This window comes from Lutra lutra, chromosome 7, assembly GCF_902655055.1.
Source record: "Lutra lutra chromosome 7, mLutLut1.2, whole genome shotgun sequence".
NCBI lineage: Eukaryota > Metazoa > Chordata > Mammalia > Carnivora > Mustelidae > Lutra > Lutra lutra.
In genome coordinates, this window is record NC_062284.1 from 24,236,085 (window position 1) to 24,257,549 (window position 21,465).

The 21,465-nt window shown below is 43.8% G+C and overlaps 1 protein-coding gene across 4 annotated transcripts in view; it reads right to left on the bottom strand.

Annotated features, from left to right (window-relative positions):
- Positions 1-20,564, bottom strand: part of ATP10A (ATPase phospholipid transporting 10A (putative)) — a 182,925-nt gene extending 162,361 nt beyond the window's left edge. Inside the window, exons 1-2 of one of the 4 annotated variants that reach the window (XM_047737380.1) lie at positions 20,461-20,564; positions 17,948-18,520 (exon numbers count right to left, since the gene is read on the bottom strand). In XM_047737380.1, the coding sequence (XP_047593336.1) occupies positions 17,948-18,414 (467 nt within the window). In that variant the 5' untranslated portion in view covers positions 18,415-18,520; positions 20,461-20,564. Of the gene's footprint in view, positions 1-17,947; positions 18,579-20,460 lie in introns of those variants that run through there. The other 3 variants (XM_047737381.1, XM_047737379.1, XM_047737382.1) reach the window with 3 other exon arrangements.
- Between the last annotated feature and the right edge of the window lie 901 nt (positions 20,565-21,465).

The window sequence follows — 21,465 nt, forward strand, 5'->3', positions numbered from 1 at the left end:
GCTACTTGAAGGTGTTCTAGATCTCTGAAGGAAAGCACATACACAAAAAACACACCATCACTGGGATGCAAAAAAAATCACAACTTTTATTTATAATTGTTATTTCTCTAATTTATTTATTTATTCATTCAATCATGCACTGAATGTCTTTGATTTATACATAACTAAATACACACGAATTGCACATGCACAAGTGTTTTTTACGGACAGGGGTGTGAGATCAAAAAAATTTGGAGATTGCTCATATGATCAAGCCACACTAAAAAGAATGTCTATAACAACATTTGAATTTTTCTAAAAATGATATTTGCAGCCTTTTTGTCACTTACCCTTGGTAAATTCTGGGTTCTGCCATGTTATCAGGATAATTATCTGGTTTTTAGACACTTTCTCAAAAGCCTGAACTGGATCCCATGGACACACAAATCCAACTTGAAAATGGCCCAGGATGCTCACAGAAGGTAGCATATGATAAGCAGGTAGCCAGTTGTCCTGGTTAACATCACCTGGGATCCCAATGGCTACCTGTCCACCCCCTAGCTCTGTGCCTTCTGAGCTGAGACCTGTCTCTGGGTCACCATTTCCTGAGCAGGTCAACAAAGAATTTACAAGTATCTTGCAAGGCTAGCCAGGAACTTCACCACACAAGTTCATAAAAATTCCAAAAGCACAGAGTGCTAGAGAAATGTAATGTTTTATCATTAAATATTTCAACTGAAAAAAAAAAAAAAACTTTCCACCATATCATGTCTTCATGATCCCATGAAGCAAGGTAGGATCCTCATGAATTCTCAGCTAATTCAAATGGCTACAGATGTTTTTAATGGAAATTATATAAATCAATAGTAACACATCAAAAACTGTAGTTCAAGTCTTGGTATTTGTTATGTCCTCCCAAGAACACAAATGTATTCTTTTCCTATGGCTGATGCTACAAATTACAACTCAGAGGCTTAAAACAACATAAATGTGTTATCGTACAGTTCTGGAGGTGAGGAGTCAGACATGGGTCTCACCAGGATAGAGCCAAGGTTTCTGCTTTGACTTTCCAGCTTCTCCAGGTCATCCATGTTCCTCAGGCTGTGGCTCCTCTTCCGTCTTAGAAGCCAGTGAGATCTCTTGAGCCCTTCTCACTTCTTCCTGCCCTCTCTATTACATTAAGGACTTGTGTTTGGATTAAGAACCAAGATAATAGGGGCGTCTGGGTGGCTAAGCATTGGTTAAGCGTCTGCCTTCAGCTCAGGTCATGATCTCAGGGTCCTGGAATCGAGCCCCACACTGGGCTCTCAGCTCAGCAGGGAGTCTGCTTCTTTCTCCCTCTCTCTCTCTCAAGAAAATAAATAAAATCTTAAAAAAAAAAAAAAAAAAGAACCAAGATAATGTCCCTATCGCAAGGTCGGTTCATTCCCCCACACCATGGAAGTTAACAGTCACAGGTTCTGATGACTAGGATCTCTAGGGTACTACTATTCTACCAATGGGCAGCATTCAACATGCCATGACCCATTTATCATGAGGATTTGTTCATTCACTCATCCATATATTCAATCAAAGATGCTGAGACCCTGCTCCAGACAAAGAACTACAGGGACAGTGAAGACTGGCTGGTCCCAGAGTGGCCCAGGTAGCAGGACAGAGCAGTATGTCTGCAGAAACAGCTGGAGCAGAGGAAGGGCAGTAATACCCAGGGTACAGAGAAGGGACTTCTCTTCTCCCAGAAGAGATGGCAGCAGGAGAGAGCAGTTACCAGGTGTCAGAGAAAAAGGCTAAGATGGGGTGAGAGTGGCAGGGTGTAGGGGGGCTACAGGTGTGGTCAGAGCAGTTGAGAGCATGGGTTCCAGGGATCCCATGCATGGAGGTTCAGGGCTGCTGCTCCGCACATAGTGGGGATGAGACTTCCAGATTCACTGATATGATCCCAGATTCAAAGAAAAAGATGTATGTATAAACTGAAAAATGCAGCTCTGGTAATGATGAGGAAAGAAGAGAAGTGAGGCACCAGCAAAGGCAGGAGTAGATAAGACAGGTGAAATGAGACCCACAGGGAGGGTGAAGACAGCCTGAGGGGAGTAGCTCCTTGGGAGGTGTCTTAAACTGAAGGGTTTATTATTATTCAGCTGTGGTGAGGCCAACAGATCAGGAGATGACTGCCATTGAGAATGCAGTCCGTCATTCACAATCCCAAGAGGAGGGGGCACACAACACCACAGGGAGTCACACAGAGAAGGACTAAGGTCCATTCGGAACAAGGGGGAAATGTAGGCAAGACCCTTAATTGTGCTTTCCATTGGAAGGAATGGGGCAGGGTAGGGGAAAACAGGCTTAGGAATAACTTCAGTGAGCTTGGGGCTCAGGGGCTGACCCTTGTCTGGCAACTGGCCCTGGGCTGATTAGGGCAGGGGGATGGTGGCCCTGAGTGTTACAGCCTGATAAAGAAGTGTTTGGAGTGTGGTCTCTGGATTGTTTGCTTTGCATATGAAAGGGGCACTCACAGATCAGTCCTTTTGCTGCCTCTGGGAACTGGCTGGTCCTGGGAGGGGCTATAGCTTCCAGGGTCAACAAGGCCCCAGGTATCAAAATCTCAAATATAGACAATAAAAAGACAAAGTTAACACAGGACTGAAAACACAGGGACTGATTTAAGATGTTACCATATGCACTTGTTGGGAACAGAGCCAAGAATTACAGACACACTGCTCCCTCCACCCATCCACACACCCTTCTCCCAGCCCCACACACCCTTCTCCCTAGGCTTACTAGGAAGGAATTCCCATTATATCCCCCACACACTTCACAGAGGAATTAATAGGATACTAAACCAAAGGGGAAAAAGAAACAAAGACCATAAGCAGGGAGGTTTATGATGATCAGTAAGATGTTCCTATCCATGCATGGGACTGCTGCCATAGCACTCTGACCCAACTCTGGTTCTCACCTCGGGCCTCTGCAAGCATGGCATCCCAGCCACAGGGCTCCTTGGTGTTACAGAAGGCAATGCAGCAACCAGATTTCAATGTAATGAATCAAACTTTCCATCCCACTTAAAGGCAACGATTTTCTTTCCAAATAAAGAAAAATCGTAAATGGAAAATATTACAATGCAAGTCACAATGCCAGCTAAGTGCCAGGAAAAGTCGCACACATCTGATTTGACTAAAGTCTGTCCTGGCAAAATGAACAAAGAAAAGAATGAGGGTGATAACAATTACAATATGGAATGGCACTGCTAGGCTTCTACCAATGAGCCAGGAGGAACAAGACATCGCTAATATCATGCAATTTAATAAAAGTGCTCTTTTTTTAGAAAATAAATAAATGCCATGTGTATCTTGAGACTCCTGAACATTTGTGGGGAACGTTTGTGGCCCTTATTTGTCATCTATAGGACACATTCTGAAACATATCACATATCACTTGGATTTATGTTTAAAAATGGTTTGCTTCTTTTTTTCTGAGAAAGACAAAAGCTGAAAGCATCCCAAGAGGAATCACGGCCTCCCTCCTGATAACACACTCATTGTCACTTCCTGTGCTGCCTTTTTCCCTCAGATTGTTCTGAGTTTTCAGAGTCAATAGATTTCCTGAACCACTGTGCACTGAAGATGACTGAGACAGAGAGACTGGAGAATTCTGCAACTGAAATGAGAATGGTGTCCAACTTGGCAGAGAGCTGGGGGAGAGGCCCCATCTGTGTCTCTGCCCAAGCACAGAAAAGGATGCGGCCACACCCTCAGAGTAAGCCCCAGGGCCCCCTCCTCCACCCACTCACCCCTTTAGAGAACTGGAAATGCCACGAATGAGGCTGCACAGATGGGATGCCCTGATCATCGGCCGAGATGGGGATGGTCTCCCCATCCACAGCTGACACACTACACATACCACGAGAGTCCCAAGGTCACGTTTTGAAAGAGTATGGAAATAGAAACCAAAACCAGACCCTGACAACTTGATTTGTTTAAAAAACTGCTATTAAAAGTACCCAAAAACAAAGGGTGGATAGAAGGGTAGTAAGAAGTGAGAACAAAGGGCTCATTCAATTGTCTGGTGACAGCTGGGTTTCCTTCCATTTCATTAACCCCTCTGTTACTGGATTCCTTCCTGGACAGAAGGTTCCATTCAGAAAAGCACTGGTGGCCCTTGGGGATAAAAATATATTATATATTTATAAAAAATAAAATAAAATTACAATGAAAGGATAAAAAAGAAAGAAAAGCACTGGTCGGGGAAGAAGATGAACAGGAAGAAAAGTGGGAGAAGTGGGATTCCAGCGGGGGGGCGCTCCAGAGCTTTGGAAGGGACAGTATTTTAAGACCCAGAACACTGACCATGTCTGATTCACACCCTGGGGCCTTTCTAGGAAAGCCCTACAGTTCCTGAAAGAAGCAAATCTGATGGGGGAGAAGAACCAAGGCAGATTCCCATGCCGGGAGCTAATGTTTGGACTGTTCTAAGATCAAGGATCATGGGTCCTAAAGCCTGGGAAGCACTCTTTTGAGGAGTCCTGCAGGGCCCATCTCTGGAGGAAGCGATTCTTGGCAGCTCTAGGTTTGTTTTCCTTTTGAAAACCAAAGATTTACTTTAGGGTTTTGTTTTGTTTTGTTTTAAATTTTGTAACAGGTGACAAACAAAAATGAGAATTTCAAAGACACCATTAAATGAATCAATGAATTAAACTTACTTATTTTTTTAAAAAAAGAGTTATTACCAAATAATTACCAAAATACATCACACGCCGCTCTCTGATTAGCAAATAATTCCTTAATTTTGCTATTCTCCACAGGGCTTTTCCAGTGAACTGCATTTCTAAGATTCTGGGGCCAACCAAGAGTATCCCTGGATTATCAGGGTCCAGGAAGTCAACAATAGGAATCCTCTGCTCCCATTATTCCAATACTTCAAAATGTTTTTCAGAAACTGTCCATTTACCCATGGCAAAACCACACATGCTTAATGACACTTAAAGTTCTTTGTTTTGGCTGGAAGAACACCTGCTTCCATGTAATTAACAAGGGTAAGAAACATTTGGACCAAAAGATCTGAACAATAATAGAAATAAAAGTAGTAGCAATAATCATAATAACGAGCTACAGATAACTTCTTCAAACACTTACCTGCCTGCCTGGCACTGCTCCAGCCTTTTCGTGCATCATCTCACTTTATCCTCCCTCCTATTTAAATGAGGGCACTGGGCTGAAGAGAGATGCAGCCTGCCCAGCATCTAACTGTTGGCAAGGGTTTAACCTCACTGAAGGAGTTTTAATTGTCCCTGATTGGCTTAAAATGGGCAAAAGAATTTGTTATTACCTAGTGAAAAGAGTCTGGTAGGCAAAGTATTTCAAACTACAGTATGCGCAGAGGAAAAATACCCAGGGCAATGCATACAAACTGCACTCCGGGAAAATGCAAAACAAGCAAACAGGGAAAGCCAAGCTAAGAGTACTCTAAAAAAGCAAAATCAAAACAGCCTTTCCATTTTTTCCTGTTAGTTCTTTCAACGTACTAAATATAGCAAGCTTAAGACTTATACAGATAAGTACACCAGCCTCCCCTGATTCAGGAACTCAACAGGTAGCTGGACCAACCATTTTCGTGAAGGGCAGGACCCTAATGTCACACAGGCCCTTCTCCATCTTCTCAAATCAAGTAATCAAGTGCTTACTTTCAAAGTCTTCCAAAAATGCTTTTCAATGATGGCAGGGCTGTTTCTTATGGGGTGGGACTGTCCAAAGCAAAGCAAGTACATCACATACCATTCAGCAGCCTAGCCCATGAACACCAGGTGCCAGGAAGACCAGCAGTCATTATGGTGACTAAGTATTTGCAAGCACACCTACAGGCACTACCTAGAACTACCTAGAACAGCCTGACCCCTTCTAGGAAAGATGGAACTTGCCGGCTTCATGACCACCGTAAAGAATGACCCTCAGATAAGGATCTAGCTATACCATGGCAAGGCAAACCAGGACACTGAGCTTCAGGGGGCACAGAAAGCTACAGAAGAATTGAATTAAAAATAACAAGGCTTCAGGGTGCCTAGGTGCCTCAGCTGGTTCAGCATCCGCCTCTTGGTTTCAGCTCAGGTCATTATCTCAGGGTTCTGAGATCAAGCCACACATCAGGCTTCATGCACAGCAGGGAGTCTGCTGGACATTCCCTCCTTCCTCTTCTTCCTCTACCCAGCCCTGCCCTCCCACCACACCTGCACTCTCTTTATCTCTCTAAAATAAAAAAAACTTAAAAAAAAAAAAGGACTTCTAATCCAATTAAAAACGGACAAAGGATCTTAACACACATTTTTGAAAGAAGACATACAAATGATCAAGAGGTACATGTAGATGTGGTTCAACATCATGAATGATTAGGGAAACACAAATCAGAAACTACAATGGAAAAAAAAAAAAAAAACACTACAATGAGTCAGGATGGTTAGTACCAAAAGAGAAGAAACAACAAGTGTTGGTGAGGATGTGAAGAAAGAGGAACCCCTGGATATCACTGGTGGGATTTAAAACTGCTACAGCCACTATTGAAAATAGTATGGAGATTCCTCAAAAAAATGGAATTATCATATGGTCTAGCAATTCCACTTTTGGGAATATACCCAAAGGAAACAAACATACTATGTCAAAGAGACATGTGTTCACTGCAGCATTATTTACAGTAGCCAAGACATGGATAAAAAACCGGTGGTGTATATATATAGGGGAATATTATTCAGCCGTGAGTAAAAAAAGGAAATTATGCCATGTGACAGCATATATAAACCTAGGGGGCGTCATGCTAAGTGAAAAAGGTCAGACAGGAAAACTGAAATACTCCATGATCTCAGTTAAATGCAGAATCCAAACAAAACAAAGCAAAACTAAATAAAGAGAGCAGACTGGTGGTTGTCAGAGGCAGGGGTTGGAGGAATAGGGAAATGGATGAAGGTGGTCCAAAGCTACAAAGTTCCAGTTATAAACAAGTTATAGGGATGTACTGTACAACACTGTGACTATACTTAACAATACTGTAGTATATATGGAAAATTATTAAGAGTTCTCACTACAAAGAAAAAAACTTTTTTTTTGTATCTATATGACTGACACATATACAACTACATATATACACATATACATAAATATGGATACATATATCCATAATGATAATTTTTAAAAAGCTAAATAACCCTTAGAAAAAGTAGTTAACTAACCTTACCATGGTAATCATTTCATAAAATACTTAAGTCAAGTCATTGTGCTGCATACTTTAAATTGAAACAGTGCTATATATCAATTATATTTCAATAAAACTAGGGGAAAAAATAAGAAGGCCTCTTCTGGTTCCAGAAGTGTGGTAGGAAATATTTAAGATGAGCTGGGGATACAGACCCCCCCCCCGCCAAAAAATAATAATAATAATAATGATTGCAGGTTATGTCAAAAGCCTCAAGAGCCAAATGAATTGGCTTCTACTGACCAGAGGATATCAACTATAATAATAACAGACCCCAAACCAGTGGATTATATTCAAATATATGAAATCCGTAGTAAATAAATCCACAAAATCCATAATAATAATTTTTAAAAAGCTAAATAACCCTTAGGAAAAGTAGTTAACTCCAAAATAGCAGCAAAGAAAATAAAAGATAACCCTGGACCATCTAGAGCCAGAAAGTAGGGAAGAGCTCAGGAAACTCTGAGGACATGTCAAAGGGACACAGGGCTACGCTGAGAAAGCTCCCAGTCACCAGAGCTGGAACAATGTGAGCAACAAGAAAATTATAACAGCATTCAATTACAACCTACAGAATAAAACAAATACCCACTAGTCTCCACTGATAGGAATAAATGATTGAGCAAATTACCAATGAAGAAGAAAAACAATGCTCTTCTAAGAATTCTACTCCATAAATACAGAAGGAATGAGGGTAAAAAACAATCCATTAGAATACCACCAAGATTCACTTATGGGTGCTAATGTTGGAGGGCAAAAGTTTGAGGAGAAATAAGATACCTATATAGTCTCAAGATATTAATTTTTTACAATAGGAAAATAATAAATTTATAATATCCTAACCAAGAGACTAAAATTAGTGTCATCAATAGTAAGATATATAGGCATCATATACATCCTGATATCATATAGTGTGAAGGACATCACTTCGGTGGTTCTTGCCAAAAACCCAGTCTCAACCTAATCGTGAGAAAGAACACACCAACTCAAAATGAGGGGAATTGTACAAAATAACTGGGGCTGCCAGAATGGTGAAATGAGGACCTCCATATAAATTTGCTTCTCCATAAAACAACACTGGCAAAATTTCTAAACCAACTTTTTCAGAAGCCTGAGTGTTAACAAGTAAGGCTTGCCATAAGCTGAGGGAGTTTATTCAAGAAAAACTGCAGAACCTCAATAACAATAGTAGGATTTGCGAAATTTTAACTTGGCCTATTCCCATTCCCCCCTCCCTAGCTCTGCAGTACCTATGAAAATCAACTTGACTTGATGCCATCAGAATGGGTAGTTTGAGTTCAGAGTTCCTCAAAAACTCCCATTCCCAGAACAATGTTTAAGAGGAGCTGATGTGGACCTCCCTCTATGGGTAAAGCCCTGTACCCAGGGCATGCATTGAAAAAGATCAGCAGCAGGGACCTGGGTGGATCTGTCAGTGTCCAACTCTTGGTTTTGGCTCAGGTCATGATCTCAGGGTTGTAAGATCCAGTCCTCCCTCAAGCTCTGTGCTCAGCAGGGCATCTGCTTGAGATTCTCTCTCTGCTCCTTCCCCCACTACCGTGGAGTAGGTTCTCTCTCTAAAATAAATAAATTTTAAAAAAATCAGCAGCAATTGTTCAACATTGCAGCTACCTGAAGGTTTTGTACCAGTTGAGGCAAAAAAGATAAGTGTATTTTTTCATAACTGTTTCTTCTCCTATGTGGATTTAAAAGACAATTCCACACACCAATAATTCTAAATCTGTGTTGATGGACGTATAATGTGTAAAGATGCAAATTTATAGGCTAGTAATACCACAAAGGAGGGGGAGAAAATAGAATTATACTGAGCAAATTTTTCTACACACTATGGAAATTGTTAGTATTAATGCTAACTACATTATTTTAAATTAAGATACTATTTGTGATCTCTATAGCACCATTACAAAAATAACTAAGAACATCAGCATAGTAAAAGAAACAACATGGAATTAAAATGGTATGCTAGAAAAATATTTATTCAAAGAAGGCAATAATAGAAGTCTACGGGGCAGAAACATGTTAAGACATACAGAAAACACACAGCAAATCGGCAGATAGAATTTCTACCTTATCAGTAATTACATTAGATGTTAATAAAATACTACAATCAAAAGGCAAAAACTGGCAAAATAAATTTTTCAAAAAAAATAATTCAACCATATGTCATCTATAAGACATACACTTTAGATTCAAAGACAAAAATAGGTTGAAAGTAAAAGGATAAGAAAAGATATACCATGGAAACCGTAACCAAGAGAGCTGAAGTAGATATATTATTAATTTTATACAAAATAGATTTTTAAGACAAGATTTGGTAGAGAAAGAAATGCATTTTATAATGATAAAAAGATCAATTCATCAGCAAGTCATAAAAATTTTAAATTACTACATATCTAACAAAGTCCCAAAACATATGAAGCAAACGCTAAGAGAAATAAAGGATTCTGTAAGAACTGGGAGACTACAAACACCACACTTTCAGTGATGACTAAAACAGGCAGAAGATCAACAAGGAAATAGAAAATGTAAACAACATTTTAAACCAAATAACAGAGCTAACAGTTATCTACAGAACACTTCATACAACAGAATATATATTATGCTCAAGCACACGTGAGACATTTTCCAGGACAGATCATAAAAAAAAAGCCTCAACAAATCTAAAGGATTGATATCATACCAAGTATTTCAACTGAATGAAATTAGAAATCAATAACAGAAATTTGAAAAATTCACAAACGTGAAAATTAATAAGACATTACTAAATAACCAATGGGTCAAGGAAGAAATCACCAGGGAGACTGGAAAATATTTTGAGACAAAAAATATGAAAATAGAATACATCCAATATTATAAGATGCAATTAAAGCAGGTTTTTACAGGGATATTTATAGCTGTCAATACCTTTACTAAGAAAGAAAAAATATCCCCCAAAATAACCTAATCTTCTACCCTGAGTAACTACAAGAAGAAGATCAAACTAAAACCTAAGCCAAACAGAAGGAGGGAAATAATAAAGATTAGAGCAGAAAAAAATGAAACAGAGAACAGAAAAACAATAGAGAAAAATCAATACAAAAAAACTTGGTTCTTTGACAAGATCAACAGAACTGGAAAATCCTTAGCTAGAAGGTGCAAGCAAATAAGAAAGCTCACATTGTTAAAAATTAGTCATAAGAGATGATATATCACTACCAAACTTACAAAAATAAAAAGAATTACAAAGGATTTTTATGAACAACTGTATGCCAACAAGGTCATTTAGATGAGAAGGACAATGTCCTAGGAAGATAAAAAGGTACCACAACCACAACCACAACTCAAAAAGAAATAGAATATCTGAACAGACCTATAACAAGTACTGAGATTGAACTAGTGATTTTAAAACTCACCACAAAGAAAAGCCTAAAGTTCTCCTCAATGTTGAAGTTTTCCATTTAGTGAAGAATTAACACCAATTCTTCACAAACTCTTCCAAAACTGAGAATAGTAGAAGTATCCCCCCCAACTCATTCTATGAAGCCAGTATAATGTTTTCTTTAGAGCAAAACCCACACCCACAATATCCCAAATAAATACAGATGCAAAAAGCATCAACAAATTCTACTAAACTGAAACCAGCAAATTATAAGAAGGATTATATGCCATGACCACACAGAATTGATTTCAGGAAGGCAAAGATGGTTTAACATATGCAAAGCAATGTAATACAGTGTATTACTTTACTAAAGGAAAAAAGCCACATGATCATGTCAATAGATGAAGAAAAAGCACTTAACAAAATTTAATACTCTTTCTTGATCAAAAAAAAAAAATGTTCAGCAAAGTAGGAACAAAGGGCAACAGTATAGAGAAAACCCTCAGGAATCCACAAAGCAAATACGAGCCATAATAAACGAGTAAGCAAGGTGGCAGGATACAGGATCAATATGCAAAATAACTACCTACAAAAAATGCATTAAAGGAAAAACTGTTTAGCTCTAAAATAAAAAGAAGTAATTAATAGCTTTGTGTTAATTTCTTAGTTTTGACCACTGTAGTACAGTTAAGTAAAATGTTAAAATTAGAAGAAGGTAGGTGAGGGATATACAGGAATTCTGCATTATTTTTACAAATTTTCTACAAATTATTTCAAAATAAAGAGGTTCAAATTTTAGAAAGCCAACTGGTTCCCATCAGAAGATGCTAGGGAATCCAGATCAAACACTTATTTCTCTTTCCCTATGAGTTGTACCACTGGGAACTTAGTAAATGAGGGGAAAGGTCTTTTTATAAAAGTATTCCTAGTCATGGGGCGCCTGGGTGGCTCAGTGGGTTAAGCCACTGCCTTCGGCTCAGATCATGATCTCAGGGTCCTGGGATCGAGCCCCGCATCGGGCTCTCTGCTTGGCAGGGGGCCTGCTTCCTCCTCTCTCTCTGCCTGCCTCTCTGCCTGCTTGTGATCTCTCTGTCAAATAAATAAATAAAATCTTTAAAAAAAAAAAGTATTCCTAGTCATAAATTAAAGAATTAGGCCATCAAAATTTGGCTTCCACTAACAAATTAACGGATGAAGGCAGTGATCACCCATGGCTGCTAACATCCATCAACAAAAGAGGGACAAAGAAACACTATGTTCTTCTTGATGGAAGTACAGAACACCATCTATGAATGTGGTTTTGATTAAAAAAAAAAAAAAGAAAAGTCAAATCTGTACCTGAGGAAGTTCTGATAAAATATCCAGACCAATCTACCACTAACAGGAATTACCACAAAAAGGAAGATACCACAGGAAAACGATAAGCAGTATTCAGGCCATGGGAAACCCTACAGTATAAATAACTCCGTTTCTTCAAAATAAATTGCAAGGAGAACATGAGAAAGAGAAATGGAGCTTTGCAGAGGGATGTCCACAGATTAAAGGAGACCTAAAAGATTTATCAGCTGATCACAGTGAGACTTTATTTGGGTCTGATTCAAACACATAGATGGAAAAAAAAATATAATGGTATTTACAAGACAAGTGAAAATCTGAACACAGATTGGGTATTTAATAATATCAAGGCATTAGTATAAATTTAAGTATGATGACGGCAGTTTTATTTATGTTTTTATTTAAATTCAGTTAGCCAAATATAATATATCATTAGTTTCAGATGTGCTGTTTAATCTTAAAAGGAGTCATTGTTTTTCTAAAGATAAATAATGAAAGACGAAATACTTGGGGTGTGCTTCAAAATAAAAGGGAGAGGGAGGGGGTAGGATAAAACAGTGGTGGCCATGAGCTGCTAACTGTTGAAACTGCACAATGATACGTTATACATGCACTTCTCTACATGTGTGAATAGAATTAAATTAGAAATCTGTAACACAAAGAAGTTTGGAAAACACACAAATATGTGGAAATTAAATAAGACCTTCCGAAATATCCAATGCGTCAAAGAAGAAATCATATGAGAAGTTAGGAAGTACTTTGAGATGAATAAAATTTTCAACTTTTTTTTTTTTTTAATGAGGTCTATGTTTCCTGGAGGGGAGGTTCTCAAAGTACAAAAATAACTACAAAAGTAGAGTCAGAGCAGAGGGACTGTGGGCTCAAGCCACAGTACTATTGCCTCCTGACAGTGAGACCTTAGGCAAGCAAGCTATCAAGTCTCGCCACCTCAGTTTCCCTCCATCTGAAAGATGGGGATGTAAAAAGTAATGAGACTGTTGGAGGACAAGATGGAATTATGGCCTCAGTTTCCCCATCTGTGCATAATGGGGATGTGAAAATATGACTGACATTAGGTTAAGATGGAATTACACATATAAAGCACTTGCTTCCTATCAACAAGTAAAAAAGAACTGCCCCATGCCTACCTTCTGAGGGCAACTAAGTCTTTAGGAAAAGAAAAGTTCTTTTTCTATAACTTGACAACCATGAGCCCAGTCAAACATGACACATGACAGATATCAAAAGAAAAATAACTTTTAAAAATCATGTGAATGGCAATGTCCAAATACTCTTCCTCAAGTGCCCCCTGCCTAGCATCCCGGAGAGATATCCCCGCATAAAGAGGACATGCATTACCTGGGCATGCTCCTGTCTCCTGGATCTCGTCCTGGTGCCTCTGCTTTTGCAAATCTTTTACTCCAAATAAGACAAAGTTGCTAGGCTTCCAGGGGAAAGATATTTCTGCTGCTGACAAGGAAGAGATGTAGCTCTCCAGGAAAGGGAAGGAAGGAGAGGAGAGGCAAGATAAATGAACAAAAAACAAAAGGAGAGCTTTGCTGGGTATCATTTCAGGCTCTTCTGAAAAAACAAATCATGAAGCCCGGTGGGACAGATAACGCCTGTGAGCTGGGGAAACGAAGTGAGAATCAAAGGAAAGGCAACAGGCAAGATTAGAGCAATTCCAAGATAAGCGTTAGAGACCCCCCACTACCTGTTTTCCCAAAAGAGCATGGAAATCAGATCCAAGTATAAAGCCCAAATGATTCTGGAAGAAGTCCCCTCAGGTGATTTCATGCAGAAATGTCACTGTTTCCGCCATCCAGGAGAAGGACATTAGAAGGTGTCAGTAAGACTACATTAGGGTCATTACAAAGGGAATTGAGGCAAGAGGTAAACAAAATTACACAGCGACCAGGGCAGGGTATGGGGCAGAGGGAGGGAGGGCCACAGGACAAGAGCACCAGAAGAGGTATGTGGACCTGGGGCGAGCACCCCACTCGACAAGTTAGGAAAGAGGGTGCAGGCAAGGCAGGGGCCTTATGCGGCTCCCATCCTTCAAGCTGTGCCTTTGTAAGACCTGCTCTGGGAGCAGTGTCAGGGGCGAGGTTGGCTTGCTTTAACAAGTGTTACCACTGCCCTAATGGTTGAGGAGGAGGATGAGAGTGCTTTCTTCCATGCATGGTCCCTGCTTCTTCCCTTTGCCTCTCCAGGGCAACACCCTTTTCTAGGAATATTCCTTCTTCAGCTTCCTCATCACTGTCCGCCTTTGCTAACTACTCTTTGCTTTCCTGCCGCCAGATCACCCATCTCCAGGCTGACTCCGTATTCCTATCACTCTCCTCTTCCAGCTCCACCAGCCTGGCACCCTCCAATCATTTGTTCCCCTTTCAGCCCAAGCCCCTGGTGACAACTGGTCTTGTCTCAGCGGACTGCTCAGCAAACCCCCTTTCTTTTCTCCTGTGGCCCTGAGAGAGAGGACTTCTCTGGCCACGTTTTGCCAGCACCAACGAGGTCTGAAAGGGCTTCCCACACTCAGCCCAACTCACTCGTCCACAGCCAATGTTGCTCAAACTGACCATTCCCACCAGCTGGGCGGCCACGGACTGGACCTGACCCCCTGGGATCACCGACCTCCCTCTCTCTCATCCCACTGAGCATGGCTCAGGAGGATTTTCCACAATACCAACAGTCTGAAATCCGTGAGAGGATGCAACGGGCTCAGGACATAGAAGCAAAGGACTGCTTTTCAAACTTCCACGTGTAAACAAAGCCATGATGTAGATGCCAGCACTTCCACCACCACAGGCTCAAAAGTCCAGAGGTGGGGGGCCTGGGAAGCTGCATTTCTAACAAGTCTAATGGAGATCTCAAAAAGAAGGGACCCAAGGACTAGGTTACTGATTCACACAATGGTGTGAATGACTGACGCACTTCTCACTGCAGTCAGAATGCAGTCAGAGATGTCCAAAAGAACAGAGACAGTGCCAGCAGACAAGACTCCCTCAAAAAGAATCTGCTCTCGCCCTGCATTTACAGTTGCTTTGCCTGCATTTACACCCCTCTGCACATCAACCAGAGCAGTGACACAACACAGCACAGACCTCGACTATTCACAACTGTGCTTCCCATTGTCTCTGTAGTAACCAAAGGCACTCAACAAACTGGCCAGACATAAAATACGTTCTCTCCTGGGCTTCTCTGGTCCGTCCCGATGCCAGCGCCCTGAGATCTGGGCTTCAAGCACACACCTTGCGCCTACAAACAGGTTATGGCCCGGTTGCAGTCTCAGGCTGCCCTGTGACCCTGTCGTGCCCTATCACCACCACCATGTTCCCTCAACAGTAGCGTCCGCCCCCTGTCTGGCCACATCCTCCCTTGTCCTCACTCATGTTCTCCTCTGGGAGGCCTCTCCTGACCTGCATCCTGCATGCCTAACCTAGGAGCCCTGCCCAGGTCGCCCATCCCTGGACACATCCTGCAGCACAGTCAGCCCCCACAGTAAGCTGCGGGTGGGCCCCACCTCCTCCCTTTTATATCACAGGGTCTGGCTAGGGCCTCGCACAGTGAGGAGTAAATCAGGGCATTGGTTTGAGTTGATGGACAGTAGTTTCAAGGCAGCTACACACAGCCTGGAATGCAGTGGGTGTATAAGTCACTCACCATTCTCAGAGGACGGGGAAGACTCAGAAAACCACATCACTCACAGCTCAATCCTGAAACCATCAATCTTAGACTTTCTGGGACTTGAAGAGTTTGACTTGGCTTCTGAGCAGGATGACTGACCAGTCTTTTCCACAAACAGCTACCACCCCTCTCACACCTACATATAAGCACCTGGGACCTTCCTAAGGAGAAGGCCCCTTCCCTCCCCAGGAAAGCTTTCAAGAAATTCAACTTGGGAGCTAGGAGATATTTAGGAACTCCTCCTGAAAGCACCATTATCCCTGAGGACCTAGGGCTGTACTGATTATTTAAGAAACCCAGTCAGGTCAAGATAGAAGGTGAGAACATGGACAGGTGTGGTCCAAGGGGAAGATGAATGTTTCAAAATCCCATGAAGTCTTTGAGGTCAAGTGAAGAGAACTGCTTCTGGGTCCCACTCTATTTTCTCATCTGCATGTTGGGGGTGGTGGTTGTTTTAAGAGTCAATTGACTTAAAGGGTTAAAAACACTTTGTAATTGAAAATACACTATATTTCCTAAAGCCCAAGTATTTCTGCAAAGGAGGCTTCAGGAGCTACTGGCTCAATAATAACAAGAAGTGGAGCTGTGTAAAGACTTAAACAAGACTTAAACAAACTTAACAAGAAGTGGTATGTGTGTAAAGACTTAAACCTTCCAGAGTCCCACCAGAGTGATGTCATACAGAAGCCAGAGGTACAGCTTCCCAGAGTCCTCACACTAGGGACAGAGGACCTTTGTGAAATTGCCGAGTCCTCCCTTCTTGGACTCAGGCTTCTTGCAAAGCAGAGCCAGGAAATCCCATAGCTCTGTCCACCGACATTATGCTTGCTGACTGGACAGTGGGCACCCCTTGAGAGCAAGAGGGCAGCATTACTCAAAGTATGAGCCATTATATAAGCATCACCTCTGTGTTAATTAAATACTCAGATTCCTGGGTCCAATCCCAGATGAGGTTGGTCAGAAACACCGGCAATGGAGCCTAAGAGTTGTTATTTATAACAAGCTCCTGAAGTAAGTCTTATATAAATTTAAGAAGCTCAAGTAGCAGAATGTTGGAAAAGCTGTGGAACTGAAAACACCTAGGTCAAATTCCAATACCACTACATAGCAGCTGTGTGGCCATGGGCAAGTTACTTAACCTCTCTGAACATCAGTTTACGCATTTGTAAAATAAGTATGAAGCACAACCAGTGTTGCTGGGAGAGTCAGAAATAATACTCTGCACCTATGTTATCCTAAGAGGTAGGAATAACCATGACCCTCACCTTTTAGGGAAACAATCTGCCACTCTGAGCACAAGGGGTTTCCTAGAAGCCTCTCACAAGTGATGGAAGCCAGACAAGACTGGTGTCCTTAACTCAAAGGCCTACATCAGCCATTTACATCAGGAGTCAAGCAAGGCGAACAGGGGAGAAAGATGGGCCGAGCTTTATATGGAAGCCAAGCCCATTAGCCTTCCTGAAGGGTTCCACCTTGAGGTGGGATCAGCTACTGATGCAGCTCCAAGATGACTCTGCAGCCTAGTGGTTCTTTTGGGGTGGGGAGTCTAAAGGGAGAAGAGACAGCAGTCACCCCCAGCCTGAGAGTCCAAAACTCTGGGAAGGTGCAAGGGAGAGAGAAAGTGCCCAATGTAATGACATACTCTAGTACCAACTATGGGCAGGACTCAAAAACCCCTCAAAGCTTCAGTCGTTCCATTTGGAAACTGGGGTTAATTTTTAGAAAACTAACATTAAAAAGTCAACTATAGGATGGTGCCCAGTTGGGTGGCCTGATCACAGTTCACGTTAATAGGTGGACACTGTTATTATTACCCCTGCTTTTTTATATGTCTGGGCTGGTCACACCAAAACTTGGTGGCAGTTTCACTGCTGTCCCAAGAGGAGAAGTTATCTAAGCTTGAGCTTTATGTACCTGTATTGATTGTTAAACGTGTTAAACTACCTTGCCTAGAGAGCCTGACCAAAAACTGAAGCTAGCACTTCAAACCAGAGCGCAGGGCCTGGATTTCCCTCCTTTTCGCTCTTAAAAGGCGGGAGTGGTGAGGATGAGAACGGTCAGAGGCTGCTGGATTCCAGCCCTGGGATCATTCCGGTTTGGACGAGGCGTCTGAGTGCCAACCAGGTTCAGGGTACTCCCGCGCGCCCAGCATTTAGGTTTCCTGCTTTCTGCGTCCCCGGGCGCAAAAGAGGCCGGGCCCTTCACCCCCTGTCGAGCCGCTCCTGGGCCACCCCGCCCGGTGCCATTCACACCGCGCCCAACACCAAGTTCCCCGGAGCGCCGTGGCCCTGAGCTGACCCCGCGCTCCACAGCCCGGAGCGCCCGGCTCACCTGCTGAAGACGAGGCAGCCCAGGTGGTTGATCTCGTGGTCCGAGCGGTGGCGGCTGTAGTCCTCCCACAGATCCTTGAAGGCCGTGACGGCCAGGATGAAGAGCACGGGCGCCAGCGCCAGGCCGGGCTGGAAGGCGTTCACCGCCGGCACGAAGTTGAGCAGCGCGATGAAGACAAAGTACACGTTGGCCAGGCGGTGGAACTGCTCGAACAGGTTCTTGGGTAGGAAGGACAGTAGAGTGTACTTGGTGGTGTTGAGCCGGTTGTCCGCCAGGTGCTGGGCGCCCCCGCGCCGCCGTCGCCGCGCACCCTTGGTCGCGCCGGCCGCTGGATCCTCGACGCCCGGGGGCGGCAGCAGGTTGGAGCGCACCACGCGCGTCCTGCCGTCCCCGCGCCGCCGCCGCCGCCGCCGACGACGACGACCCGGGGACCCGGACTCCTCGGCCGCCGCCGGCTCCCGCTCCATGGCCGCGTGTCGCCGCGCCCGGCTCCTCCGCCGCTCGCGCCCGCCCGCGCCAGCCTCCTAGGTGATCATCGCCGGCGGCCCGGGCTCGGTGGCGCGGGCTCCCCGCCTGCGGGACGCAAGGAGACGGCCGTCAGCGCCCGCCCCGCCCAGCCGGCTGGTCCGCGTTGGGGCAGGGCTCAGGCGGGGCGGGGCGGGGCGCGCGCGGCACAGAACCCCCTTGTACTCGCGCTTGCCGGGCCGCTTCCGCCGAGGCAGCTCCTGGCCCCGCCCCGCGCCGCTCCGCGCCCAGGCTGGGATACCGCGGATAGCGGGAAAGAGAAAGACACGAGCTGAAAACTTTAGAGCAGTTTAGTTTCATTTCCAGAAGCATCAGTCAGTACTAGAACAGTGCAAACGCGCCCTGACACCGGTAGGAGAGAGGAAGCTGCAGAGTGTGAGAGCAAAGGCAGCGCAGTCCCCTGGCAGCGGTCAGGCTCTTCCTGGGCCAGCTCTGCTTCCCAGGCCCTGGACAGGGAAACGGTCTGGGAACCCGGATTAGGAGCCTCCTCTTGGAATCAGCTAGAATCAAAATCCAGTTGAGCCATGCCATACCAATGCTACGATTTTAAAATCTCATTTACCGAAGATATCTGCTTTTGGGGAGAGCCCAAGAAGTTGGGATTCTGTTGGCTCTACACCCTTCCCTAGGCCTGCTCAACTTCCACCTACTTTCATATTTACTTCTTGGGTAACTAGACTTTTCCCTTTCCTGACCATCGCTGCCTTTCCTTACTTCTTACTTCCCTAAATAGACATTTTTTTTTTTTTTTTTTTTTTTTTTTGGAAAGTAAGACTATTTCTCAGTGGCAAAGGCAGGCTTTGGTTTGAGGTATTTTTCTTTTCCTCTCTGGTAAACCCTCAGAGCCAAAATATCCCTGTGTGCTGCAGTTCTGAAGCAGCCTTGGAAAAGCTATGACAGGAAATGAAAGTGGTTGTTGGGAGGGGAGGAGAGGACCAGAATTGCAGAAGAGTTTTGGGGGGCAAAGGGTTCCCCTCAGTATTCGTGGGGAATCAGAGAGGGGAATATGTGAACGATGAGGATGGGAGACTATGCTGGCTATGGCAAAAGGTATTGGGAAGTCCCCACTTCAGTGGCAGCACTCTCCTCCATATAGACCATAGCTGTGACAGTTCAGCCTTCTGCTTTGGAAGTACAGGAATAAGCAGCAGAGATTTCTTGGCAAGGAGAATCTGGCTGAGAATTTGGGTGAGAAGAGCCCTTAGGGGTACTGCCTGTCTTGATTCTGGGAGCTGCTGGCTTCCTAGAGGCCAGCCCGTCCTTTCTCCTCTTGCACTGGAATACTCTGACATTCTCCCAAAAGGCCATTGTAACAGCCATTTCTGGCACTGGGTTGTCCCTTCTGTGTCTGCTACTAGTCACCTCCCTAGCTTTGCTCAAATCAAATCTTCCCCCATGACATTCTCTCATCTCCTGTGTCCTGGGGCTCATATGCCATCTAGCCAGGCCAGGGGCTCATGTCTTTACAGGGAGCCTTGGCCACAGACCACAAATTTGCTGGAATCCAGCATAAGGAGGGTAAAGTGACAGATACTAAGAAAATATGGTATGCCATATATCAAGACTCTCCCCCATAACATTCTTAAGGGTAGAATATTAATGTGTAGAGAGGCCTGGGTCAGAGAAAGATTTGGCTAAAGTACCTGCATTTTCAGGGAAAGAAATCAGATCTCATGATGAACCAGTGGCACCCCAAATTGAGTATTAACAGCAAAGGAAGTAACACAACTTCCCTGGTTTCCAATGACTAGGACCTCATGGACCCTTCTTTTCCTCCATCATCTAACCCAGTGAGGCCCAAGGGCCTACTCTCTCCCTCCATTTCCATATATGCCTCCATCCCTATTAGGTATCCCCAGTGTGGGCCCAGAGCTTCTGGGTGGGTCTCCCTGCCTCCCAGTCTCCTTGCTTCAACAGTTCATATGTTGCCAAAATGGTTCCTTGACCTTCTGGACCCTTTCACTTCATTTGTTTACCCTCGAGCTTACCGGAGTCCCCTGTTGCTTACAGGTCAAATGCTGACTCCTCAGGCAGAGGTCCCTTGAGGCCCCAGGGGAACTGGTACCAACTTACTGATTTAACTCCACCCCTCCCTACTCCTGGCCCAGCCCCAGGGCAAGAGGTCTCCTTACCCTTCTCAGAACAGGCCTTATTCATTCCCATCTACATTCCACTCTAAGGTTCCAAGATTCCATGAATCACACTGCTCCTTAAGCCTGGAATCTTCCCCCACCTGCTCCTCACCAATCCAAATTCAGTATTTCCGCTGAGGCCTCACTCGCCTGGTCTCCCAGGTTTCCACACTGTGTGATCTGTTGAACCCCCGAGAAATTACTTCTATTCTGACGTATATGCAGTGGTAAGTAAACCTCCCTTAGATTGCTCTGCTGGGGTTTTGAGCTTGGATGTCTTCTGCCAGGTAAACTCTCAGACTTGACTGCCTGGGTCAGGCTTGGATGAACTCTGGGTTGGTTGTCTGGACCACTGAGCTCTGACCATGCCCTGCTGCTGGGCCTTGGGCAAGTCACTGTAATTGTCCTCCTTCAGTAAATACTTATTCTCCAACCACTGTGTGCCGGGCACTGTTCTAGGCACTGGGGACTGACTCAGAAGAGTTGTTGATGACAACAGATAATTCTCATGGATCTAACATTCTAGTAGGAAGAGACTGTGATATTGCGATTTATAATAATAAATATATATTTGTTCTCCATCCCCATTTCTAGCACAGAGCTCCTAAACCCTTGGAATTTCCTAAGTGTTGAGTGCCAAAGTTGTCCTGATATTCGTAACAAACCATTTTCAGCCACACCTGAGTTTATGAGGTGACTTTTAGAAAGCACTTTACATGGGGGCTGGTTACCAGGGAAACCAAACATGTAATTAGAGAGTTGGAACTTTCAGCCCCACTACACTGACCTCCAGGGAGGGGAGAGGAGCTGGAGGTCGAATCACTTGCCAATGGCCAATGTTTTAATGCGTCTATGTAATGA